Source organism: Miniopterus natalensis, chromosome 12 (assembly GCF_054644295.1).
Source record: "Miniopterus natalensis isolate mMinNat1 chromosome 12, mMinNat1.hap1, whole genome shotgun sequence".
In the NCBI taxonomy this organism is placed as follows: Eukaryota; Metazoa; Chordata; class Mammalia; order Chiroptera; family Miniopteridae; genus Miniopterus; species Miniopterus natalensis.
Genome location: NC_142092.1, coordinates 60,587,127 through 60,614,758, shown reverse-complemented (window position 1 = coordinate 60,614,758; position 27,632 = coordinate 60,587,127). Strand labels below are relative to the sequence as shown.

Here is a 27,632-nt window from a genome sequence, read left to right as displayed (position 1 = left end):
TAACATCTTGACTGCATAATCCTTGCATAATGTATACATATATCAAAACATCACATTGTGTACCTTAAATATATATAATCCTTAGTTGTCAACTTTATCTCAGTAAAGCTGGCGGGAAGCTGGGGAGGAGAACTGGGGAGCTGGCAACTCCCGTCTTCCTCAGGACTACACCCCACCCGCAATGGCTCAAGCTGTGCCCGGGGATCTTTGCCCATCGCTCCTCTCCCAGGGGCTTGCGCCAGGGAGACAGAGCTTGTCCCTGTTCCTCTCCCTCTCTGGGGCCTTATTCTGTATTTACAATTTGGGGTTTGTACTGGATGACAGCCCGTGTCCCTTCCAGGACCCCTGACTCCCTGGGTCCCCACTCGGGTCCCCCCGTCGAGCCCCTGGCCACCTCCCTGCCCGCCTCCCAGAGCCCGGCTGCTTGAAGGGCATGGGCTGTATTTAGAGCCTAATCTTCCTGAGCAGTGACCCGTTCCCCACACAGTCAGCGGCAGTGCCGCCTCCCTGACTGATTGTTGGCTGATTTTGTTTGGCACTTTTTTCTGGCCTCATATAGAGCTTATTAGGAAACCATTTTCACGTTCCATAGATGGTATTTGCGACCTCACGCCAATGGGGAGCTTCAAACGAAGAGATGGATGAGGGGCTCCTGAAGACCTAAGGGAGGCCCTGTATCAACGGGGTACATAAGAGAACGCATTTACCTTGCATCTTGTTTTAAAATGTAAAGCACTTTTCTTTCAATGTCTTTTTATAGTCATAATACCCCAACTAGAGAAACAGATGTCCATTTTATTGATGAGAAAACTGAGGTTCAGACACATACCCTGGTTTGATGGAGCTCAGAGAAATCAGTAACAGAGCCAAGCTTAGAACTGTGATCTCGGATCCTCCCCAAGGTTCTTTGCAGAGGAGAGAAATAAAGTCATTTGAATGCAGGCTGCTTGGGGAAGGTTTAGTCTGAATTAATGAAAAGGCTGGGTAGTTTAATACTTGAAAGCAAAAGAACACCATCAGCTAGTAGAGACCGTAACTGAAACATGTGTCCCATTTAAAGTCCTTGGTTGGTAAATTCCCACTCCTTTAGAACTCAGCTCAGCCAGAGCACTAGCCGCTGGAACTCCGTCCTGGCCCCTGGCTCTGAGGTACCCTTCAAAGGCGCTGTCTCCATCCACCAGTTCCCTGGCCCACGGTGCTGCAGTTGTCTACCTGCCAGTCTCCCGTAAGAGAGGTGAGCTTCTAGAGAGAAGGGACCTGTCTTATTTACCAGTCTTCAGCACCTAAAATAATACCCATCAAGTGGCAGGTGCTCAATACATGTATATCGGATGAAACCAGGGGGGGACCCTGCACAGGTGGCCGATGTCTCATTCATATCAATGGTGTAGAAAAAGGTGGGAATTAATTAACCAAGTGTTGGCCATGGAAGGCTGCCTCAGTGAACTGATGAGAATAAATTATAATTAACATATCAATTCCACATGCAAGGAAGAGATGCCTACAAAAATGCTTAAAATGTTTGCATGAGATACTGTCAATAGCAACTTGAAAACCGTTCATGCCAATTTATTATTTTGTGGTTTTCCTTTCAAAGAGAGAGTAAGAAAAGGCTCACTATCTGCTCAAATCAGCACAAATTCTGAATTAGTGGGGTCAAAATTAATGAGGTTTATAAGGATGTTCATATGCTTTGACCTAATAATCCTCCTCCTGGGAGTCTATCCTAAGGAAATAATTCAAAAGCAGATAAGTGTTATATGCACAAAGGGGATCCTAGGAGCCTCGGTCATAATTTTGAAAAGATGGCAATAAAACAAAATATCCCACATAAGGAAAACGGTAGATGATCTCCGGAGAAACTTTTTTGAACCCAGGCAAGTGTTGAAAAAAATCAATCATATATGGTGACATACAAAGAAAAAGAATGCAGCGGTTTCCAATAGCGACAACGTGAATAAAATATCTAGTGTTTTTAAATGCTGTTGAATTAAGCCCAGTGGGAACTTAGTAGTAATTATTTAGCAGGCCTAACTGAACCAGGAATCTCGCTACTCTATCTATTGCCTAATCATTTCCCCCTCCTTCATCCCTTACTTCATTCATTGAACATCTACTATGTATACGGGAGAACTAAGGATGCAAAGACAATGACACGATTCTTGTCAAGAGCAATGTGGGGTGAAGAACTGCTCCGACAGCAGAGCAAGTGAGGCTTGGTTTAATCCCGAAAGCAGACCTCACAGAGCGGGAAGCATCCGGCCAGGGCCTGAAGACCGCTCAGGACTTTAACACTGGAGGGCGCGTGAGCAGAGCCACTGAGTGTTGTCTAGGAAATGGGGACGTCCACAGAGCCACCAGCACAATGGCGCAGGAAAGGGAAGTGATGGAGATCGCTGTGGTTCGGGGATAAATAGCGGAGGGACCTTGAGAGCCAAGCCAAGGAGCCCAGCCAGCGCTGCTGACACGGGTTCCGCGAGTGTAGGAATGAGACAGGCCACGGCGAGGGCAGGAATTACATACGGTTCCCATTGCTCACTGCCTTTCATGCCCGGCCTGGCAGAGATAGTTCCCCTCATATGGGATATTTTATTCTGTTTTTAAGAGCTCTTCATTCGTCATCTGGGACAGAAAGTTGGAGCTGGCTGCGATGCGCAATCAATCAGCCTGGCTTGCGGAAGAGCTACCAAGAAACCGGTGTTCTTCCTCTGCGCGTCTCCGAGCGCTGATGTTCCAAAATCACTTACGCTGTGTGCATGGGGGGGGGGGGGGGCCTGCAAAGGCAGAGAGGGAGCGGGGGGGAGGGAGTCGGCAAGGCCGGATGGGATTTTCCACGGTCAAGTGGGAATAAATCAGCAGCGCCAAGGATTATGAAGATCGGGGAGGGGAGCTATTTTGCAAAATATTAAAAACCACCTATCATTGTACTAGTTTATTATATATGTTCATTCTTTTATTTCTCTTACTTATGCGTATATAAATCTAGCACCTATCCCTATAGACACATAAAAAATTTTCTTTAGCACAAAATCAGGTCACGTGTGCATGTACCACGTGCTTTTTTTTCACCAGACAATCTGTCACGATTTTTTCCAGATCAGTGCACAGAGATTGTCTTCATTCTTTTTACTGGCTTTGTAGTATTATGAGGATGGACCCTAATTTATTTGAACAATCCTTACTGATAGATATTAAGGTTGTTTCCATGCTTTGTCCTTTGTTGGCTGGTACAAACAGTGCTGCAGAAAGGATCACTGCGAGCACAGGTCTCTGTGTACACTGAATTTCTAGATGATGGTTTCTAAGGTGGAATTACAGAGCCATAGGGTAGAAACATATTGACTTCTCCAACAGACAGATCAGCATTTCTCTCAGTAAGGACTGAAAGCGTTGGCTTCTCACATCCTCTAAGGGTACGGACAGTTTGTACAAAGCCTTTCACCCCCTGTCTCACCCCACTTGTTCCCCTTGCCTGAGAACTACTACATGTAGAAGACACATCCCTGTTGAGGAGTGTGAGTATTGCTGAGGTGGGAAATGGTTGAGATCCACTGTGGGAAGGCACCAAGGCATTTGGGTCGAGCCCTGCCCTGCAGCTGAGCAGTGCTGAGGTCCTGGCTACACCCCTTGTAGAAGGTCCAGCAACACGGGGCTGAAGCTTTCTAGACCTTGGTTTTCTACCCGGGGAAACAAGTAAGTTAGACTTGATGACTGAGGTTCTCTTTTGGCTCAGACATCCAGTGATCCCAGGAAAGGTGAAATGAAGGAGACAACAGGGAGAGAGGAACTTAAAAGAAGAGTAACCAGAGGCATGGAAACATGGATCAGACTGATGAGTCTCGGCGGGGGAGGCAGGAAGAGACGAACCAAAGCACTTACACGCCTATGTGCACTACCCATGGACACAGACAACAGGGTGGTGAAGGCCTGGGGGGGAGGGGGCAATGGGGGGAAAAGAGGGGGGCATCTGTAATACTCTCAACAATAAAGATTAAGTTTAAAAAAAGAGAGAAGAGTAATGGGGAGAAAGAGGAAAAGTCTATAACAAAAGAAAAACAGAAACCAAAGAACGGAAGCAGTGAGAAATAAACCCATCTCCACTGTCAGGGACAGAAAAGCCTGGGGGGGGGGAGTTAGGGGGGGAGCGGGTACGGAAGGCACAAATGGTGATGGGAAAAATAAAATAAAATACCCCCCCCAATTCAATATGTAGCAATGCCAGGAGCTATATAACCTCTGGAAGAAAGAACAGAATTCCAAAGGGGTGTGAGGACCTAGGGTGTTTCTCTCTTATTTTCAAAACTCCCAAATTTAATTTCGCCCAGAAATAATGTTTTTCATGTTGACTGAGCCCAAGGGGAGAGTAACAGCTGGTCACAGGGGAGAGAGCGAGGTGACAGATGGCTTCTCACAACCTCATGCTTCCAAGCGAGCCGCAGGCACACAGTGCTCTGCCCCTGGGGAGAGGGCGGGTTCTCTTCTTATCAAGGTTGTGTTAATCACAACTGCCCAAGTCCTCTTCTTCACTGAACAACCTCCTTAGGTTCCTCCAAAACCTTGTTCGGGGACAGCAACTGATGCTAGGACCTGACCAAGGATGCAGAGCTATGGGGAAATAGAAAGAGGAGTGGCCTGGTAGCTAACAGAGTTTGAGGCCTGAATCTGCCCCTCTCTGGTCCCACAACTGTAAGCAAAGTCATTTTCCCTCTCTGGGTCTCCTCTGGTGTTCTCTAAAATGAAGGGTTTCAAAGAAAACAATGGTCCTCAAAGTCCCTGGATGGACCACCAGCAGCAGCAGCAACAGCTGGGAACTTGCTAGAAATGCAGACTCCTTGGCCCTGCCCCAGACCTACTGGCTTAGAAGTTCTGTCAGTGGGGCCCAACAATCTGTTTTTTTAAAAAAATATACCTTTATTGATTTCAGAGAGAGGAAGGGAGAGGGAGAGAAAGAGATAGAAATATCAATGATGAGAGAGTGGTCATTGATCAGCTGCCTCCTGCATGCCCTCGACCAGGGATCGAGCCTGAAACCCGGGCATGTGCCCTGACCAGGAATCAAACTTTGATTTCCTAGATCCTAGGTTGATGCTCAGCTGCTGAGCCCAGTCTGTTTTAACAAGCCCTCCAGGTGATTATGAAGCAGGTTAAAGTTTGAGAATCAATGATCCAAAAGACCACAAAAGTACCTGTTAATTTCACGGAACCTAAGCTTAGCTCTAAGGATTAAAAAAGGGGGAGAGGGATGTGTAAAATTAAACACTTTCCTAGTCTTTGGTCTTCCAAGCCAAGGGTGACAGACCTGGTGCTATTGTCCCTCCAGCTTCTTCCTGTTTCTTGCTGCTTAAATTGTAGTCCTTGGACCGACAGCATCCGTGCCATCTGGAAGCCTGCTAGAAACTCACGATCCCAGGTCCCACTCCAGACCGCGGGTTCCTAGTCTGCATTTTTAATAAGACGCTGGGCTGACGTGAATTCACATTCCCATTTGAGAAGCCTGCCGCCAGATCTCTCCTGTTTTTCTCCTTCCCTCCCCTTGTTCGATTATTTGGCTCCCTCATTTTGCATCACTCTTTTTTTTCTCTCAGTTACCTTTGGAAATGCCTGCGCTTTCTAGAGGCGCAGCTTAGACCTAGGCTGACATCACGTTGAACTAATCGCAGGCTACCCAGTGACCTGAATATCAGATGCGTACTCACAAAGGAAAGCTAACAGAGCTGCGCCTCTCTCTTCTCCCTGTGGGAGGCAGTGTGGTACAGGCCAGCGTCCTGAACTCCGAGTTCCAGTCCCAGCTCTGCCCCTTCTCTGTGTTGGAGAAAAACATTTAACCTTCAGAGCCTCATTTCTACAGTGGAGATATCATCTTGCCTTTTATTTGGGTTGGTTGTGAGAATAAAATGAGATAATGGAAATGAATGTAAAAGGCCCTATTCGAATGCAAGGAGTGGTAATAACTATTACCAAAGCAACTCATAGCCTCACCCTTCCCCAGGGCCTTTTCCAGAACAGACCTCAATTTCCTGCCCCTCACCACCTGCTGCTGAACATGGGCACCGATTTCCACATTCCGGAGCCTGCACCCGGGGGTTTTTATTAAGAAAGCAACAACTGGATTGCTTCACTCCCTTCCTTCTCAAGAAACGTGTTTATCAGCCTGTAAATTCCAACATACCAGTAGCTAGTATATCACAGAGAGAAAAAGGTTGTCGCCAAGAAAGATGTGTCATTCCACAGAAAATCTGGGTTGAATATGTACAAGGGAGCCGGCCCATGGAAATCTCTTTGGAAATGACAAAGTCCTATGATGAAAAATAACAGTACAACGCTGGGCTCATTTCAGCAGATAAATATTTAATGTAGATCAGCCAAGATTAATTACCGACTGCAACGCGCCCGCCCTCTGGCTGGTGAGGGGCAAGAGCATCTTTAGGTTCATTTACGCCAGTTTTGGAAACAAGCAGGGCCTGGCCAGCCGGGGTTCGGTTTGCCTGCCCCCCAGACATGCCCCGCCGCTCCCAAGGCCTGCTCCGCCCTGGCTCCAGCCGCAGAGCGCTGGACAGACCGCCCCTCCGCATGCTACCAGCTCCTGCAGGAGGGGACAGAGTTTAGAGAATCGCTGAGATCGGGACGGGAAACAAAGCGGTGGGAAAGGTCGCCTGGTTCTCCCGCATCCAAAACACAGCGACGACCGTGGGGAAGCAGGAAAAGAGGGAATGAGGGACGTGGCCGCCCGGGCAGCCGCTGAGGAGTCTGACTTCCAGCACCGGACCAGATTCAATCCTCAGCGGCTCCGGGCAGGTTCCATAAGGATGTCCCCGGCTGAGGGACAGGGTAGCGCTGGTGCTCAGAGCAGTTAACTCATGTACCAAAGGTCCACGAGGCTGATAACAGGTACGATTTCAATCTGCATATTTCTGACTCCAGAGGCGTCCTCCTGAACTTTAATCTGATTACTCATGGGACTGCCAAAGTTTTGTACTCAGGGGTCACCACCATACGGAGAGCTTCAATTTCAGCCTTTGTACCTCCTCTTTGTCTCTTTCTTCCGCTTCCTCCCTCCCTGCCTCCTTCCCTCTCCCCCCATCTACCCATTCTCCGTGTTTCCAGCTCCTCTGACTACCCCTCAAACTTTCTGTCTCCCCCACGGATTTCTGAGGCCTCAGTAGGGATGTCTGTTATCATTCAGAAAGAAACACAACTTCCCAGAGGCCCCAGCACGGCCCTTCTGATTTTCAGCAGTGGCATGCCACTAACTCATTGGGGGTTTTTTGTGTGTTTTTTTAAGAAGTAGGATCCTACTTGTACTAGAAAAGAGAACCAAATGGATTCAAACAGAACCACAAACATGCCGGGGCAAAAAGCTGAGCAACCTGGAAGCAGAGTAATACTTATCACCCTCCCCCGATCAGCAGCACCTTCCAAATCATCGCTGCCATCATCTCATCATTAATATGAACATCAGCACTGGAACCAGCTGGAGATATTACTGTTATCACCAGCGAAACTGCCATCACTCATCTTTGTCATCGCCAACCTTAGTAGCATCGGCAACTTTACCCAACATAAACAATATATATGCGTCGCTGAGGCATCAGGAGCGTCACCACCAGGATCATTTTTAACAAACAGCATCAAATTGAATGCAAGCCTAGTGCTGGGCATATAAAGAATAAAGTGTAGAGCCTTTGCATATATGAAATTTTGATGTAGCTGGGTAGACAAGATAATTAACAATACAAGGTCTGATTTTAAATGTCAAAAGAGGGCTTTTTGGTATTTTGAAAGATCAGAGACAGTCAAACATGCAGAAGAGGCCACATACGAGGACACGGGGTACTCACGAGGCAGGCCATTCTAGCCCTGTGTCTGTCATTTATACATGTGGAATTTTGATCAAGTCATCTAACCACTCTTATCTCAGTGTAGTCAATGGAAAATGAGAAGTAAGTACTAGACAGACCTTAAACCCTTTTCCAGGGCTAAAGTTTCTTCAAACACTTGAATTGCACTAACATGGTTGGCTGCACCGCTCCCCCCACCCCCAAATAGCCGAATTGTCCGGCTGATTTCACCTTAAGAAAATCAGAGGCAGAGAGAAATTTGAGATAGGAAAGGAAATAAACCCAGCTAACAAATCTCATCTGATTTATCTCTCCTCTCTGGGTACCCAATCTTGGATTATTCCAAATTCTCAGTTTACAGGGTACAGAGCACTTTACTTTTCAATAATTCGCACATGGTGCTTTATCGTCTCCCCTTTGAGAGTGTTCATTCATAAGAGGGACCCAGTTCCAAGAAACAGTTCTTGAATAACATCTTTCATATATCACTGCAAGATGAAATGTCATTATCCCTGCTCAGAGATGGTTCACATTTTTAACTTTTATTCCACATACTCTTCTGGGAGCAGGCAGCTCTAGGTTTGAATCCTAGCTCTCCTCATTATTTTCTGTGTTGCTTGGGACAAGTTCATTAACTTCTCTGAACCGTAAACACCTCATCAATAGAAATGTTACAGTCACATCTCTGTGGTAGGGTAGTTATGATCATTTGATTGGTGACATATATCAGAACACTGAGCTTGCTACACTGGACTTTTCCCTGAAGATCAGAGAAACAGACATATAAATAAGGCAATATAAATAACCCAGGGAATCAAAATCTCGAAGGCTTTCAGGGCCATGGAAGTAAAGCTCAAGTGCGTACGTACTTTACTACACTGTCTTAGTGATAAAGTCTGAGCGCCATCCACACTGGAAGAGAACAGTTGTAACACAGTTCCTGCCCATTGTTAATATGCACAAATGATGGCAGAGACTTATAAATTAAGAACAGCAATAACAACAACAAAAAAGATACCTGGATTTTTCACCATTCCTTTTAAACACTCACTGTAGGCCAAGCAAAAACATGTCCTGCCTTTGGGCCAACGTCTACATATTACATTGCAGAAACAGAACGGATGGGTGGGTGACTGTTGAAGGTCTGGTCTATTTGCCTGCAAGCATTTCTTCCAATCACCCTTCTTTCTTCCCATCTCACCTGAAGAGATCCATTTAAGGAAAACAAATGACTGGCTGCCCCCCCACCTCCCAGCTGTATGACCTTGAGCAAAAATATTTCTGTGAGCTTGCATTTCCTAATCTGTAAAATGGGGTTAAAGGCCGTATCTGTCATATAGGATTGTTGTGAGAATCAAATGCGTGCTTTGTTTTCTTTTTCAGTTTTGTTCTTGGTTCTGGAATGAATTCCAACTGGATTGCGTTTTGGAAATCCCCCCATTACCCTGTCCTTCCAGCTCAACTTGCTCAACCTCAAGAGTGGGAGAGTTACATGATTCCGCTTCCCGAACACTCTGCCTTTGGAAAGGCCTGCTCTCTAGGAGACCCTTTCCTTGACCTTTTTAATAATAATAATGATAGCTATGAGTAGCAATAATAATAGCTATGAAGAATAATTATTATTTAAAAGGAGGTTGAGCTGCAGCTGTTAGAGAGTGAGAACTCTGTGGTCTACAGGAAGTGCGATACCATCTACATTTCCCTTTTGCTGACAAGCATCCCAGTGCTCTTTTTGTAAATCAAAAGAATATTGAACTCATTATGTTGTTGCACAAGTTACCCTTTCGTTGGTCCATCTGTCTGGGTCAACTGTCCTCACATTTATTCTGGACATCTAAAAGATAGGACATCTAAGGGACGTCTCCAGTATTACAGCTGCGGTTCATTTTGTGATCCTAAAATGATATTCTGAAAGCAGGCCATTCAAGAGCAATCATTAGGCACCGAAGCACTATCTTCCATCTGAAGAGTGGAAGGAATCCAAAGTCAGTCCTGGGTGCAAGGTGCCTGAGGCAGGAACAAGGCCCATATTGACGCTAGGGTGCAGGGTTCACCAAGCACATTTTTTCCACATTCCATTTCGAGCATCACTACTCCACAGGGAGGTAAAGATGATAAGTTTCTCTTTAAGGAGAAGGGAACTGAGGCTCAGAGAGGACAGATTATTCAGAGATCAAATGCAGAAGGAAAAACAAAAACTCGAATGCAAATCTTCTGCTGCAGATTGAGATCACCTCCACCCCACCCCCTTCCTTCATTTCTTCTTTGTGTTCAATAACTAACTTCTAAGGCATTCTCTCATGTTAATTAATGCTTCAGCACTTAATTTTCAGACTGTGTCTTAACCCCAAGTGCCTCACATCCAATACCTTCAGCCCTTCGGCCCCTGGACACGCTCCATCTCAATGATCTTCACCTCCACCCTCTTCCGGCCTCCTCCTTTCTCCCAGGGTTACTCCTAGAATGCGTCATCTCCAAAGCCCATCTCCAAAGCCCCTCTAAATCTGACATATTGTATTAAAACATTCCAGGCTCTGACTTGTCCATCACAATACCCGCTCCCTACCTCTTCAAGACCTCTAGGCCCAGGACTATCTCCTTTCCCTTCATCCACTATCTACTGTCTTCACTTCCTTTTGGATGGACTCCGACCCAATGATCCATCTCTACATTTACTTGTGGCCAGTACTTTTAACTCCTTTACCCAACTGTCCTTGCATCTCCTTGACAAACCCCTACCCACATCCACCATCCATTCTCTTGCCTCAAAGTTTCAGTTCTTATAAAGAATAATATCCCAGCTGCACAGGCTGCAGCTGTCATGGTTGGTGGCCACCAACGTTATCAAAGTGCTAACTGCTTCCTGGAGATCCTTTTACAGCCCCTTAATCGGGCCCCTCTCCCATTCTGCAGCTTAACTATTTCATAGTTTCTCCACTTACTACCGACCTTATTTGCACTCCCAGTACCCCTTCCTCAGTGACTGGTTTCACATCCCACCTCACAAAGAGAACAGAAGCCATCAGAAGTCCCTTTCAATCCCGAGTGAAATCGATAGATTTATCTGTACTCACACCTCTCTTTCCCTTCTTTCTTCCCATTTCAATGGAAAAGTGTCCCTCCTTTTACCTCCATCTGTGTGCTCTTGCACTTTCTCAAGAAGCAGGGAGGGAAAGTGCTTCCTCAATAATAACCCTACTCTGGCCCTAAGCATAAGTCTCTCCCTCTCTTAATGGTCTCTTCCCTCTTAGAAACCAAAGAAAAACCACCAAAAAAACCCTCTTCATTTCAAGTCTCTGCTCCCTTTCATAGCTATGATTCTTTTTACCAATAAAAAAAAAAAGGCTACTCTCCTCTCTTGCTTCTCACATACTCTTCAACCCACTGCAATCTGACTTCTGTCCCTAACATTCCATTTAAACAGCTCTTGCCAAGGTCAAGATTTAAGTATAAAAGACTATTGCAGTTCTAATCTTATGTATATCTTATATCAGAAACCATGGCTCTGATTGCCTACACCTTCCTTCTTAAACATTCATTTATTTTAGCTGCCATGGCATCCGATGTCCTGATTTTCCCCCTTCACCACAGGCCATCCCTCACCTCCTCATTGCTTTTCTCTGCGCATGCTAAGTAAGCTCCTCCATGAGGAGCACATCCCCAAGGGAGATAGATCTACAATTACCATTGCTACCCTCATGGCTCTGAATACCATTATTTTTTATCCAAGCTCTCTCTTTTGAGGGTCAGAACCATTCATAAAACAACCGCCTACCAAGTCTTTATTTGGATGTTCCAGGTAGTCTAAATTCAACATTTCTAATGCTGACTCAGCTTCAAACATACACAGACCTTCCACGGCTCCCTAGCTTGATGCAAAGCACCACCACCCACCTAGTTGACCAAGTTAGAAAATGTCCCTCTTTTCCCTAATTAACCTAGATCCAGTGATTCTTCACTTAAGGTACAATGGTGCCAAGTCCCTGCTTCTTCAGTCGTCCCTCCCTTTCAGCCTTCATGCCCAAATACCACATCTTCTTCTTTTTTAAATATCTCTAGCTATAATTTATGTGGCATTCTTGAAATGATGTCATCATAGACATGGGGAACAAATTAGTGGCTGTCAGGGGTTAGGGATGGTAGAGAAGGGAGAGGAGACAATAAAGGGACAGCACAAAGGAGGTCTCTGTGGCAATGGAACTGACCTGTATCTTCACCAGGGTGGTGATTACATGAATCTACACACATGATAAATGCCATAGAACTGGGCACACACATTGCACCAATGTCAGTCTTCTGATTTTGGTACTGTGCTATAGCTATGTAAGACATAACCCTTGGGTGAAGGGTATATAGGACCTCTCTGTACTATGTTTGTAACTTCTGGCCAATCTAAAACTATTCCAAAATAAAAATTTAAAATAATATATCTCAAATCCCCATGAAAGTTGCTTTAGTTTAAGACACTCTCCCCTCTCACTTGGATCACTGAGAGAGCTCCCTATTGCCCTTAAGCACTGGTTCCTATGTTGTGTGCTGAGACACTGCGAGGCACTGTAGCACAGGTACAGGGGCTCAAGGGAAACGAAGGATACTTGACATTTATTGGGCATAGCAAAAACATTTATTGGGCATAGCAAAAACTACTAACTTGAGGTACTTCACAGTTTCAACATTAAAACACACTAGAGTCTTTCAATGATTGCATATTTTTGTGAAGCTGGGTTTTAGGCAGTTGGTACAATTACGAAGTAGTGCAGAAAAATTAATGAGGGGCAGGAAATGAGGGTGACAGGATCTAATTGCAAGATTTGAAAAGTAGTAACTGTGGTTATTTATGAATAAAATAAAAACATTGTTTTTCTCTAGATTTGCATGTATTATTTTTCAAATGGCCACTAAACTTATTGGGACATAACCACTTCATTAAGTTGTTTGGACCTAACTACTTAATAAGCAGAATTATTAGTATTTCTCTGGCCTAGGGGACCCATAACAAAACCACTGAGACATTAAGAGAGCATCCTGAAATGAGAAAGTGTGGGAGCCGCCAGTTGAGGATAAAATTCAAAGTCTCTTATGCAACATACATAGGGCTCCATCCTGACCTCACTCCCTGACTTATCTGGCCCTCAGCAAACATTTTCCCTGCCTATCACTCATGTCTGTCCCTTTCTGAACACCACCTGAGAACACACATGTGCACGCACACACACACACACGCACACCCCTCTACCTTCCTTTGCCAGCTCCTACTATTCAGATTTCAGCTTTAAAATAAAACAAACAAACAAAACTTTTTCTCCTTGAAAGCCTTCCTCAATTTTGCAGGGCTCACTCCAGTGCCCCTTCTCTGTGCCACAACCAGCACTCCTCATGGGAGGCAGTAATCTGGCTGCTTATCGCCTGCCCCTCTCCAGCTCCCTAGAGTCCCCCTCAAGGGCACAGATCAGGAATGTAGTCCCTGCACACTGTGGGGACTCAACACCTACTTGCTGAATTAATGCACAGACAATCCCCAACGCTTTAGCAGTGCCCAGACTTCCCCATCATTTGTATTCACAGCCTTCCTTCTCTCACAAACCACGCTTCCCCATCAAAGTGATATAAAATAGGGTGTCATACCACAGTCACAGAAAGGCTATTGCAAGTGCTCAGGATGAAGGCTGCACCTTGCTGCCTTCGCTGAACAGCACACCTGTAATTTGAGCAAAAGCAAAGTAACCCCCACCCCACATACACACACCCCATCCTGAAATGCTACTGATTGCCGTGAAGGTGTCTGGGTGAAGAGCCATCCCTGAGGGGCCAGTGTCTCCTGAGCATTAGACATCAAAACGCCCTGGCGGGCATCAGGCAGTGGGAACTGGAAGATGAGATGGCACAGACTGCTCCCGTCACCTGGGCTGATTAATAAATGAGACGCTTGCAAATCACGGACGTGCGCTGTTTACATGAATGGATGCATGCTGCTAGCTTAAGGACACCTTGCCAGTGCAGAGGCCTCTGGATTCCTGCTCCATGTGCCTCAGGGCATCAGAAATCTTCCTCACTCCGGCCCCCTTTCTCCATCTTCCTCCTAACAAGTGTCCTCTTTGTCTAAGAATGGAGCAATGCTGGTTTCACAGGGCACCTGAGCCTCAAAGCACACAGGTCAAGCTTCCCATCTGTTGTTGGAGTCTCCCAGAAGCCTCTGCAGAGTCCCTGTGGCTGAATGTCCCAGGGTTGGCCCTTTGGATATCTAAGTTAGCAGTCCTCAAGCCCTTGCTCTGTGCTACATGCCATCATATGTGAGTCTCCTTAGATTCATACAACAATCTTGGAATGTCTCCCCATCTTGCAGATGAAGAAACTGAGGCTCAGAAAGTTTAAGGAACATGCTCAGAATCACATAAGTGGGAAATGGCAGAGCCAGAACTCAAACCAAGGTCTGCCTGGGTCTAAAGACTTGCTCTTCACTACTAAGCTATAGCAACTGTTTTAGGGTTCACATAAGCTTAGCTGCTGACTTGCAGCTGTAACTTTCCCTCAAGGTTTGCAAGGACAAGTCAGGTGTAGATAAAGGGTGCGATGCAAGGCCTTCCTCCAAGCTAGTCTGGGAATCCACTGCTAACGAGACCCAGTAATTCTTATGCCCAGAAAGAAGGCCTTGAGAGATAAAGAAATTGCCTAGAGGCAGAAGCCTGGGCATTCTGGTTCTTTTCATGGGAGACACAAAGGTATCCAGCAGCTGTAGAAGGCTCCATGAAATAATGCATCCTGCCCCAGGGTGCCTAGAATGGAACTGGGGCAGGTGAGCCTGGATGCAGCCCAGGAAGAGAGCTGCCTGCCAGGTAGACCAAGCAGCTCTGCTGGTAGCACTGAGTGGTACTTGGGAGTTAATGAACTCCATCTTTATTGCCTTTGTCTGGGATCCAGCACTCCTTTCCACTCCCTTAAATTACTGCCAAGGGTTTGTAACCCCTCTCTCACTCCCCTCCATGCATTCCTCATGCCGCAGCCAGAATGGTATCCCTGAATGCCTGTCAGACCATGTCGGGGTGAAACCCTTCACTGATTTACTATTGCCCACACCAGGCAAGGCACAGGTTCTAGTCTGCTCCCCTAAACCCACGACAAACTCCACTGGCTGAACATGGGGCAGTTTCCTCAGCCAAAACGTGACCAAAGCACAGACTCGAGGTGAGGAGTTCTAAAATTGTAAGGCCCATCCCATTGGGGAAGCTGAGATCGAGTTAGTTGGTATGCACCTACATTTTTAAAATAAATAAATAAGGAAGGAATAGATTAGGTTAGATTGGAATAGAATATGAAATATCGAGATTCATCATGTGCAGTAAAGTTAAGATTTTTTAATGAAATGAATTTTCATTTCCCATATCTCTAGGTATATTGAGTGCCAACGTAGAATCCATTTTTGTAGCATGAGTTTGGGTCAAGAGATGGCAAAATGAAACAAACAGAAAACACTGCTCTAAATAGCTATATGGTAATATAATGCCCTGGCAATTAACTGGAGTTTGAAGGTTCGTTAAAATCAATTTGCCGGCCCAAACTCTCCTGCCTCCTTGCCTTGGCAGGTGCTACTCCATCTGCCCGGAGTGCTTTCTCCCTACTGCCTTCTCGTGAAATCGGAAGCCTCCTTGAAGACTGGGCTCAACACTCTCTCCTCCAGGATGCCTTGCTAGGCCTGCCTTTTCCTCCTGTCCTTCCCCGCTTGCTTCACAAGTCCAGTGCTAGAGGAAATTCCCTCCTCCCACACAAGCCCCGCATCCAGGGCACTCACTGCCCGCTCGGGAACTTAGCAGGAGGCATTGTGCTTAATTGCCTTTCAGGCAGTTTTCTTCAAGACACCCTGAGTCCCTTGAGGGATCAAGGTTTTCCTCTTCCTATGCCCAGAAAACAGGGCACAGGCTGGTTGGCAGGAGTCTGGAGCTCAGTAAACATTTTTCAAATGCCTGAGCAAGTGACAGGTACTCCAGGTCACGGGTCCAGTCCCTCTCTCTTTCTTCCTTGGTCCAGATTTGGAACATAGTGTCTGAAGCCCCAAAAGCTTGTCTCCATTCCCTTCCTAATATCGCCAGGTCACAATGATGGCCATATTTTGTGTCAGTCAGTCTGTCCATTTTCAGACACTGCCCCCGACTGAAGCTGGACAACCGCTCTGCGGGGCCTGCGGCAAACAAAGCTTTGCGGTTGCTCATGGGAGCAAAGAGGTCAAGTGCTACGAAGGTACCAATTTGGTAGCAATAAAGCTATCGTTCTGCGGAGTGGAAGATCAATTTTAAATAATCAACATGGAGGATTATCTTTGACTGGATCACAGTGGCCCAGGAGATGTTTGCTCTATTCAGGGAGACCTCGATCAGAAATTTGGATTAAATGAGGGATAGGAGAGGGGGAGGGCACAGGGTATCGGCTCTCACCAGGGATGGCAACCAGTGAGTGGCATCTATACCTCCAAACACGGGACATCTCCCATGCTCATCTTATTTTTAGCCTAGTCGGCATCCTCTAAAGGAACAGAAGGGATTTGTTAATGCTCTTGGTCCAAGCTGATTTTTAAGGACTCGGGGAATGTGTATCTGAAGCCACCTATGAAGCCTGAACTTATTACTTCCAAAAAAACCCACGAGACCTCCCAGATCCCCTGGAGGAAGGGAGGCTGTTTCATCTGGAGTGGAAAACCACTTTCCCTCAAATGCTCCCTCTGCAGCAGGAAGCAAAACCCGCCTCACCTTCCTCAACGCATCAACGGCCACCCTGATTGAGGCCCCGTCTAAAAACAAAGGAAATAAATCCCTTCCCCTCCAGTCCTGCAGCCAGGCTCTCTGGGAACCCGGCCATACCCTGGTGCCTATATTTCAACCATTCCAACTCCAACTCATGAAGACCAAAACCCATTTGTTCTAATATCCTTCCCAGCACCCCTTTTCCTTTTTGTCCAAAAATACGTGCTCCAGAGAAAGGCTTCTCAGCCTCTGCACTGCTGATGTTGCGAGCCAGAGAACCGCGTGCTGCGGGGGGCTGCCGTGCACTGTAGAAGATGCGGTTTCCCTGATCCCTGGCACCTGCCCACTAGATGCCACAGCCAAAACTGTCCCCTTAAGAAGAGGAATTATCCCTGATTGACAATCGTTGCCCTAGGTCAGAGGTCCTCATGTTTATCCTAGACCCATTAAATGCAAACACATGACAAAGGACCCAGGCATTGGTGTTTTTTAAAAGCTTTGCAGGTGACTCTCTGGTGTGGCCACTTCTTTGCACATTGAATCAAGGCTTCTCCTTGCTCCTCTGCTGTGGCTCCGCCCTCTGTTGAAGTTCCTATCCCTATACCACAGGGCGGATGCCAAACTTAGAAATAAAAAACAAGTGCAAAAAATTTAGGAAATGAAAAGGGAGAGGGGAAAAAAAGATAAGCCTGTCACCTGGGATAGGAAAACGGAAGCTACTAATCCCATTCCTTTTCATTATAAACCAGGGGGTGCTCAAAGCAAAAGTGCAACAGGTAGGGTGGCTTCCTAGGCCAGATGCCAGATTCCCAAGCTGAAGAGATGTCCCTTCAAGAGTGCTCTGACACAGGCTGGCATCCAAAGAAGCAACACTTGAGCTGCCAACGCCAGGGAGTGCCAGCGGCTCCATAAACCTCTCCAGAATCCCAATCATTCCGAGAAAAAGAGGCTGTCCGGCCAAAGAGGCCTCGTCAAATATTATTAAATATTCGAGGAGTGATCTGTTTCCCAAACAAATAGATTTATGTCATTTGGGAGACAACATAGCATAGTTAACCCTGCGGGATCTGGAATCCGCTCGTCTGTGACACAGCCTGTGCGGCCGTGAATGAGCTCTTTCCTTGGACAAGTTACGTAAATGGGTATGAGAACCAAGCCCAAGGCACAGGGCTGTCCTGAGGATCAATCGGTTGGAATAATTTATATGCACTGTCGGTGCTAAGCACTTGGTAAGGCTTTCAATGTTCGCAGCTCACTTATTATCATTGTTGTTATTATTACTATTTGGATCATTTTTTTTTCCAGAAAACATCTTTTAACATCACATTAAACCAGAGTTCCATATAACATGCTTTAAGAAATTCTAACTTAGCCTGGCCGGGCGTGGCTCAGCGGTTGAGTGTCGACCTAGGATCCAGGCAATCAGGGTTCGATTCCCTGTCAGGGCACATTGCGGGCTCGATCCCCAATGACTCTCTCATCATTGATGTTTCTGTCTGTCTCTCTCTCTCCTTTCCTCTCTCTGAAATCAATAAAGATCTTTAAAAAAAAAAAAAAAGAAATTCTAACTTAGACTAGTTTTAGCCACACAAATAGAAATATAACTTTTGCACCATGTGATATCTAGATTCTTCCTGGAGCCCAGAGGTCGGTGGTTTCCCTTCAAGTTCAACCACAAGCATCCTGAGTGGCGCAGCGGTGGACTCTCTCACCGCCACCTGTCTGTAAACCCCTTGAAGGCAGAAACCTGTCTACCTTGTGCACCATCATCTCCCCGTGTACAGCATGTAGCCTACCTGGGTGTCAATGCATATGCCTGACTAATTTCTAGATGAGGACCGCATCTCATTTATCTCAATAAAACCATCCACCTGTCCCCAGCTTTACCACAAAACCTGCTAAGATATTTTTGTAAAACACATGAAGGAACCATCAGGGGAGTAGATGAAAACTGAGATTCATGCAACTCTGAAACAATTGCAAGGAAGTTAGGCAACCAGACTTGCTTTGCCAAGATTTGATTTACACTCAAGTTTCAGGTACTTATTTAAGGCTCAAAGAAAGGTGTACCATAAGCCACAAACCTTGCTCTGCAACCTACAGGGAAAACCACTGGATATGAAGCCACCTCTTATGGCACAGTGACTGCCATCATCAGTATCTCTCCTCTGCCTGGACTCTCCAGAACCAAAGCCTACAGAGGGTGCCACGTTTCGTTTCTCCTACTAAATCCACCTCTGAAATAATTACTAAATTTACAGCAATTATTAATGACCTCAAAGTTAGGACAAATAAACCAAAAAATAAAACAAGAAAAAGGCAGTGGAAACACAGGAAATGCCTTTGGACCAAACTGACTTTTAAATTAACACAAGTAGGAAAAAAATAATTTCTAGCAATGCTATCAGCTCTCCTACATAGAGGAAAGAACTTGCGCTTATGCAGCTCCTACAAAATTCCAAGCTCAATATACTTGACATCTAAGGTACTTCTCACCACAACCACACAGTTAATATTATCTTCATTTTACAGATAAGAATACTGAGTCTCAGAGAGGTTGTGACTCGTCCATGGTCAAAGGATGTCTCTTGGCGTTTGCTAATAAACCAGGTGACTGAGAAGCAGAGAGAGTCATGAACACAGTGTTAGGGACTCACACTGTGGAGTCTCTAAGGCCTGCTTTGGATTCCCAGCTTGGCCACTTCCCAGATGTGTGACGTGGACAATACGCTTAGCCTCTTGCTGTCTTTGTTTTCTCATTCCCCAAATGGACAAAACCAGCATTTCCCTCGCAGAATGCTGCATTTAATGACTGTTATATGTATGGGCTTAACAGAAAGTTAAAAATAAATGATTTTATTAGAATGATGATTTAGAACCTTATGAAAAAAATTCCAGATATAAGAAAATTTCAGTTTTACAGAGCATTTTCACACAAATTGTTATCACATGACCTAATAGGGAGGAGAGACATCATTCTCTCTTCCTGTACAGAAAACAGTGTCCTCTGCACCCATAAAATGATGCCTGTTTGCTTACTGGATCTTTCTTTCCTCTATCCTCCACTGTGGGCTTGTGGGGTGTGCACCTATGTGTGTGTGCGTGTGTGTGTGTGTGCACGCTTTTTTTTGATTGCTCATCTCTTTATCTCCAATTGTAGCACAGCTTCAAGGGTGTGATTTGTGTTAAGTTCTATAGCAATGGATGAATGAATGAGTGAATGGTGTGTAGATGAATTTGCCCAGGATGGCAAAGCTAGAAAGGGGCTCCAAATTAAACAAAACCTGCGTCTCTGAACTCCAAGTCCAAAGTCCTCTCTGCTACCCTATGCTCTGTTCTTAGATGACAATATTTCACAGAATCATGGAATTTCAGACATGGGAAGGCCCTTGGAAACCACCTAAACTAACACTCCCATTTTACAGATGAGGAAACAGAGGCTCAAACAAGTTCCCTAACTTGGCTGAAATCATGTTTCAGGGAAGTGGGAGACCTGAGCCAGCACCAGGTTCCCTGAGCCCCGGCAGAAGCCAGCAGAGAGCTCGTCCAGCCTCCATGTGCCAGCTCAGGCTTGTGAGTGACAGAGTGTGTGCCTCATGCACCCAAATCACTGCTGTGCACATATTACTACTCCGCCTGTGGAGCAACCTGAGAGGGAGCTTCTGCTGGGATTTCCTCTGAAAGATTCTCGTGGCAGCAGCACCATCTCCCCACCAGGACTCTGTGAGCTGAAACCAGCCTCTGCGTGCAGACGCCTGAGGGGAAGGCAGCCTTAACCCACTTAACTGAGGAGAAGAGACTTCCAGTTTATTCCCGAAGCTTCTAGATCACTCAGGGCTCTAGCCTGGATCCAGGGTGGGGGAAACTGGCCAGAGCCTGAGGTCTAAAACATTTTCAATGAGGCTGTCTCTCTAGCATATGACAACAGAGTTCATTCCAGTAGGAAAGCCTGCCTTTTGTGATGCAAATGTCCAGTTTCTAATGTGTGACATCCATGTTAGTGCACAGGAAGCACAGGAAATCACTGGTGGACACGTGTTAGTGTCAACAAGCAGCATGCAATGGGAAGGAAGAGTCCATGGACAACCAGCCTGCGGAGCATGTCCTAGCTGGTTTTTGCTCTGGTCTGCACCCGGTCTGCAGAGGCACATATGTCCCTGGGTACTTATGTGCATGTCCATGTGCGGGTGATGACAGAAGCCCCACCAAATCTCTGCACACAATAGGTTCCAGATCGGTGCTGATGGTAATAAGGTTGTCCCAGTTCTACCTATCCTGCTCTTTCTTCTTTGTAGCCCTGTGCGTGTGTGTTTAATTAATGTTAGTCTCCTAGGAGAGAGGGACCATGTTTGTTTTAGTCAGCATCGTATCATCTGCCCCAAACAGCACTGGGCCTGTAGGTGGTGCTTAGTAATTATTTGAGGATTAAATAAAGGAAGGAAGAAATAACTAGATGACCAGGGGCCCGACTTCTGGGTTGAACTCCATCATTTAATTAACCACGTGACCTTAGTTAAACCTTATACTTAATTTGAGAGCTAGAAAGGAGCTTAGAGATCAGCTTGTTGGCTGATTGCACACTTTGTTTTAGCAGCGAACGCAAAGAAAAGCCTAGGTACAGCCCACAAACCTCTTCTCGCAGGAGCTGGGGAAGGCCGGGGATCCTGTCTCACCGCTTCCTCCCCTTTGCCTGTCTTCCTACGCTACACTGGCCCCTACGACTTCTTTAATTGATTCTCAGGGTTTCAAAGAGCACTGGTGGAAAACCACTGATCTACATCACTCACGCCTATATTTTGATGGGTAACAAAGTGGGATCCAGGAGAGGAGGGGACTTGCTTAATGTCACTAGACCAGTGCCTGGAGAGTGGGCATTAGTATCCAGATGTTCTGACCCACAACCTCATTAGCAAACTTTCATTTCTCAGCATCTCTAAAACTACCCCCAAAATGTTGACAAAATGGTTGTGAAAAAGTAAGTTTGGAAGAGCTCTTTCAGAGCTCTGAAACCCTCCACATTTAGACACCATGCCGGAGGGCTATGCAGCAGAGTGGGTAAAAAAAGGGCTTTGGGTAGATCTGTGTTTAGACCCTAGTTCTACTCCTCACCGGATGGGTGGGATAGACCAATGATTTTCAATTGGTGTGCCGCAAGAATTTGTAAAACATGCAGAACCTTACTATTTAGTCAGGGGCACTGACCTCTTTTCCCTTAGATTGTGAAATTAAAAAATGACAACAGCCAACACAAAACCAGCAGTCCAGTGTGAATGAATCAAAACTATACCTATTTTTGTCAGATCGCCAAAAAATATATTTCTGGGGTGTGGCACAGAATTTTAGTAATTAGTGTATGTGTACCATGAGATGAAAATGGTTGAAAAATCTCTGTTCATCTCACAGAGGATGTTGTGAGAACTGAATGGCCAGCCTTCATGACACATCGTAAGCGCCCAGTAAAAGGCTGCTAATGTGGAATACGCTGGAGCTGTGGTTCTACTGAGGATACCCATTTAAGTCTCTATTTCAACAGCAGCAATCACAAACACAGATTAATCATCAAACAAGCATGATAGCTCCCTTATGACCCTCTATCACCTTGTCATATCAGGACTACTTATATTCAGACCAACTTATCCCTAGTGTCTAGAGTCAGTTCAGGCATACGAGAGCTGCTAAGAAACATTTGTAAACAATGAACGGATGCCTTCAGTTCTAGCACATTTATTCATATGGATGGACTTAGCAGATTTTGTTTCCAGTTCAGGCTCCACCTTTTCTCAGCTACATAAATGTATTCAGGTCAATCATCTCTTGATCTTTAAAATGGAAATATGAGCCTTGGTTATCCCAACTTTAAAGTACCCTTAGGAGGCTCAAATGGAAGAGACGACCACAGATAAAACCAAGAGGCTATTATTACCTGACAAATCACAAACATCTGGGCCTTTACCACTACTTCTCTTCCCCTAAATCCAACGTCTCAAGCCAATGTCTTTCCCAGTACCAGAGACTTCAGATACTGGAGCTTTCTGTTGCGTAATCAGTGAGCACCCATATTTAGTTTAAGCATATCCACTGATAGAAATGGTTGTATTGTGCCCGATACTATTTTAAGGATCCAAATTTGAAATTAAGTAGATAGCTGTTGTTCTTGGGTGATTGAGAACTAGTTCTTCTAAGGAATAGTTTAGACTTTTGAATCAACTATATTTTTGAAATTCTGATAGTCTTCTCTTTTGAAAGAAATATATATATATAATGTCTTTGCCCTCCAAGAGTTTCTAGTTGGGTAAGAAAGAAACACAAGAATGTACTCTGATTCCAAATGGTTTAAAACTAAATACAAGTGCAGAAAGCTGTAGAAACACCAAAGAGAGGGTGGTCAAGTGGAATGAGGAGACACTAAGATGGTTTTAAGGAGAAGAGAACTTTGGGTAAGTCCTTTTTGTATGATTAGGATTCCAAGGGGCCAAGAACCAGTTCAGATCTGCTCAGGAAAAGGCTGTTCACTGAGTGTGCTTAGTTATTTCTAAACCCGTGCATGTGTTTGAGTAGGTTATTGGATGCACTGACCGCATTTGCAAAACAACACTACCAACACCTGATGCGGTTGACTAAAAATATTTGACCATTTACAATGTGACTTTACACAAGTTATTTCACCTCGCTGAAGCTCAGTCCCCTCATCTATAAAGTGGAGAAAAATGATAGAGCCTATCTCTGATGGTTTAAAAGTTTAAATGTGATAGTATATACAAACTACCAGTACCATGCCCAGCACACAGTAAGTACTCAATAAATATTAGCTATTTGTTCTTCCCCTTGTCATTGCTAATCTCTCGTGCAAAGTTTTAAAAAAAAGGTGCAAAAGTGAGCGACAGCCTACTGCAGGGGCACGATCCCTTGGCCCAGACGCCCCTGCCTTACAGCAAGGCCCATGCCAAGGACTGACCCCCGAGAGCCCTCTAGGAATGAAAAGCAAGGGCCAGCGGAGCCCGGAGCTTACCTGTATATTTTATATCTGGTTGTAAATCCTTGACGGTGTCTTTCCACAAAGGATAGGTAGCTCCTGGAGTGGTGGAAAGGCCCCCTGTCTGAAATGAGCCAATCAAATTCCTTGGAGACATGTTGGTCTGTCCCGGCTGGTTCCTGGCGGGAGGGCTGCACTGAGATACGGCCCCATACAAACAGGAAGTAGAGGAGCTCAACAAACCTCCAGTTCATGCTTTTCTGCAGGCCTTTTTCCTCTCATTCTTGCTCCATTCTGTGGAGTCCTGCGGAGAAAGGGCGAGGGGGAGGGGGCAGAGACGGAGAGAAAATAAAAGGAAAGGAGAGACAAAGGGAAAGAATGGTATTAACACATCTCAATACGGCCTTACATCAGTAGAGCGTTTTCAGGTTTACAAAATTCAGTTCCGCGCCTGGCTAAGAGCGCGGCGCCTGCGGAGGTCTGTTCACCTGCAGGATGAACGTGCGAACTGCTCAGCTTCCTAGGGGTGCGGTTTCCTCCTCTGCAGAACACAGGGTGCGCTGACGTGCCTATACCTTGGCGCCTGGCACATCGAAGGCGCTGAAGGCGTATGTGTTGAAAGAATGTATGAAATGAAGAAATGCAGAGACAGCCTCAGGGATGCGGAGACAGAACTCAAGAGTCTGCCCCACCTACTGTCTCCACAAACAGCCTGCCTCTCACAACAGGGCCCCAGGAAATGAGAATTCCTCTCTCTCCTCCTCTCACGCGGACCTGCTGCAGACGCACTTTGCTTTTGCATAATCACACGAATGCACACGGTCTCGGGATGGATTATGAGCATGGCCCTCTGGTTGGATTCCTTACCGATGAAGAGTCCCTGGCGCTCATTAGAGTCACGTCTACAGTGCTCAGAGGGGTGTCCCCTTTACCCCAAGGAAACGTGACCTGAGGATTCACCTGCTAGTGATTCTGAGCCTCAAGGTTCCCTGATGTTCAGAAGGGAAACTAAAGGCCAAGAAACTCGGTGGGGCCTTAGCCACCTCTTTTTTCGGAGGATGGTAGCATAGCACAGTGGAGCCATGTTCAAGAAATGCTTAGGACCAAGGGGGAGCTCAGGAAGAGGCTCCTTGTAGGGAGGAGAGAAGAGAAGAGAGGCTTTTGAAAATCTATAAATTTTGCTTTCATCATTTCATCATCATTCTAATTACTAGCCTAGAACTGCCCACTTTTTCAAGAACAGCTCATCTCAGTTCGTATCAAAGGCAGCTTTGAATCCAGGCCTCATCAGTTATAAACAGAATGATTCCAGACAAGTCATTTAACCTCTCTGAGTCTCAGTTTCCTTGTCTGTAAAATGTGATTAACAACAGCACCTGGTATGAAAATGCGACGACACCATTTATGGGCCGCGTTCCCCCCAGTGCCTGGCACTCAGCAAGTGCTCCATGACGGTGAGGGGGTGCTGAGGATGAATGCTGGTCCTGGCGATGTCCACGTATTCCCTGCCAAGAGTGTCCTCGCTCATATTGTCCCCACCGCCCAGCCAAGTCCTGCTTAGCTTTCAGCAGCCGCCTGAGTCAGGCCCTCACAGGTCATTTCCTTTTCCTACTCATTTCCAGAAGTGCTGGTCCTTTCTGCTCTAGTCGCTCACTTCATATAACTCTATGTTCGTGATTATTAGCTTTCATTATACTTAACTGTTTCTGTATCTCTCTGGCTCACTGGGCTGTGAGCCTTTATCTGCAGAGTCTTTAAAAGACTGTTTCTGCACATGGCAAGCGGTGTGACTTCAGACAGTCACGTCCTCTCTCTAGATCTCAGATTTTTTATTTCTATCTTTTAAAAATGTGGCGAGGACACAAACATTTTGCCAAGTGTAAAATTATGTACCAACGTGAGTAGATATGATATCTTATGTGTCTACTCTTCCAACTGAAAATGAGAAGAGAGTAGAGCTAAAAAACTAAAGGGGAATCAAAAAGAGATGGAGATTTCCTACTTGATTGGATGTTTCCCTCTGTTGCCCAACTGCATTGTTTTATTATGAGGAGCTACGGAAATCTGCTTGGCACCGCGAGCCCCAGCTGCCAGAGGCCAAGGAGAAAGGCCCGTGGGCAGAGGAGAGGGCTGTCGGAGCCGAGGCCTGAAGCTCTGTTCAGAGCCTCAAACAAAGCCACGCGTGTTGAGTGCAGAACTGTAACAGCTGCAGCTGCCAACACAGCCTGCCAGCCCCACCTGAGTGCAAGCAGGAGTGGGGGCGACTGTTCGGAGATCCCGGTGGGGAGCAACCCACACTGAAATCGCAGCGTGTCACCCATAAAGACCTTCCAAATGGCTTCTGCTGTCAGTGGGGGCAGGGTGGGAGCCTGGCGAGAACGCCTGGCTATTGGACGTGTGCAGGGAAACACGATTCCGAACACTGCTGCTCTCCAAAGTGGAACGAAGCTAAGCGTGGAGCAGCACCCCCGTGAGCGTGTGTGCGCACAAGACAACGCGCCCTCAGCCTGCAGCCCTAGAATTAGCTGACATTTGAAAGATCTCAGCCAGTGCTTCCCGACGGGTGGCCATTTTGTCCCCCAAAGGACATCTGCCATTGTCATGACTGAGGGGGTGCCACTCACGTCAAGTGGGTAGAGCTAGGGATGCTGCCAAACATCCCACAAATGCACAGCACAGCTCCCAACAAACAAAAATACTGGGCCCACTTGGCAATGATGCAAAAGTTAAACCCTGCTCTAACCCAATTTTTTTTAACAGATCATGACCTCAGAGACCAAGTGCACCTGACTTCTATCTTTTAGCTCCTGGTTTTCATGTTGACACATTGTCTGAACAACGCAGTGGGTGTATATGGCCCTGTGTGAACCTTCTTTGCAGTTGAGACCTATGATAAAATCTACATTTGAGCAAGGAGAGATGAGTGGTTCCTGGAAGAAGGTAGAATATATATCTCTGTTGACTTAGAAAATCACACTAATCCACAGAACACTAACAATGAAAACAAAAGTTTCTATGCAGTGAGTTTTAATAGACATGGATATTTTGTTGGGCAAGAACGACAGCCTACATGTTACCTACATGTTGTCATATTATGACAGATGCTATGACTCCCATTCTATAAACAGGCCCATATCAGCACCCACTGTACTCGAGACTCAGGATCATATACAGGTGCCATGACTGGTAATGTTGAGCATCTACCCTGGGCTTGGATCTGTGTCTGCTCTCTTGATAGCAGTCAAAGCACCCAGCACAGAGTAGATGTTAATAAAGGTTAACTCTGCCAGGAGGTCATGCTATCCCATTTCACAGATGAGCACCTTGGAACTTAAAGACATTGAATAACTTCCCCAAGCCCACAACTCTGAAGTATTAGAGTCAGGATTCTAATCCCCGGGTTTCTCATTACAAAGTCTGTAAAATTTCAACTACATCCCCACCCTCATGCCACCCCGGCTGAAATTAGGTCCTGCCCTCCACAGGTTCAATATATTGTGAGGAGTCACGCCCATTCAGGAGGAGTTCTGATAGGAAATATGCCGTCATAAATACTATAACAAAAGGAAAACCTCCGATGGAGGAATAGAGGCCAGGTATAAGGTTTTCAACCAAGAGATCCGAAAAGGATCCTATAGAAGAGGTGGTATTTGGGCCTTAAACAGCATGTAAGGTTTCATTAACAAGCAGAGATGAGGTCAGGGAAATTCCAGCAGAGCAAGTGGCATAAAACGAGTGTAGGGGTAGGAGAGGGTAGAGTGATGGCGTGTGTGGCCGGGGTAGGACACAGGTAGCAGAGGTTTCAGTGACAATAAGGGTCTCTGAGGCATCTGATCGCCCCTATTTCTCATGCTCTCTCTCATCAAGCAAGAACCCTGCATTTCATTTCGGTGCTATATGCTAAGGACAAAGCACTGGGGCTGTTCAATAAATTCACTCATTCATTCATCCATCAACATATATAGCTGGGAATTAAACAGTAAACAGAGCAGCCAGGGCCCTCCAGGAGCTTATTTTCTGTTGGGTTGGGAAGACTAAACAAATGAGAAGTGACTGTATCTATGACGTGAAGGTGAAAAGTGCTCCAAA

At 45.9% G+C, this 27,632-nt stretch overlaps 1 protein-coding gene across 1 annotated transcript in view; it reads right to left on the bottom strand.

Moving 5' to 3' along the window:
- The window catches only part of BRINP1 (BMP/retinoic acid inducible neural specific 1), a 144,485-nt gene that overhangs the window by 78,520 nt on the left and 38,333 nt on the right, over positions 1–27,632 (bottom strand). Inside the window, exon 2 of the mRNA XM_087823223.1 lies at positions 23,580–23,847. Within this exon, the coding sequence (XP_087679349.1) occupies positions 23,580–23,797 (218 nt within the window). The 5' untranslated portion in view covers positions 23,798–23,847. The remainder of the gene's footprint in view (positions 1–23,579; positions 23,848–27,632) is intronic.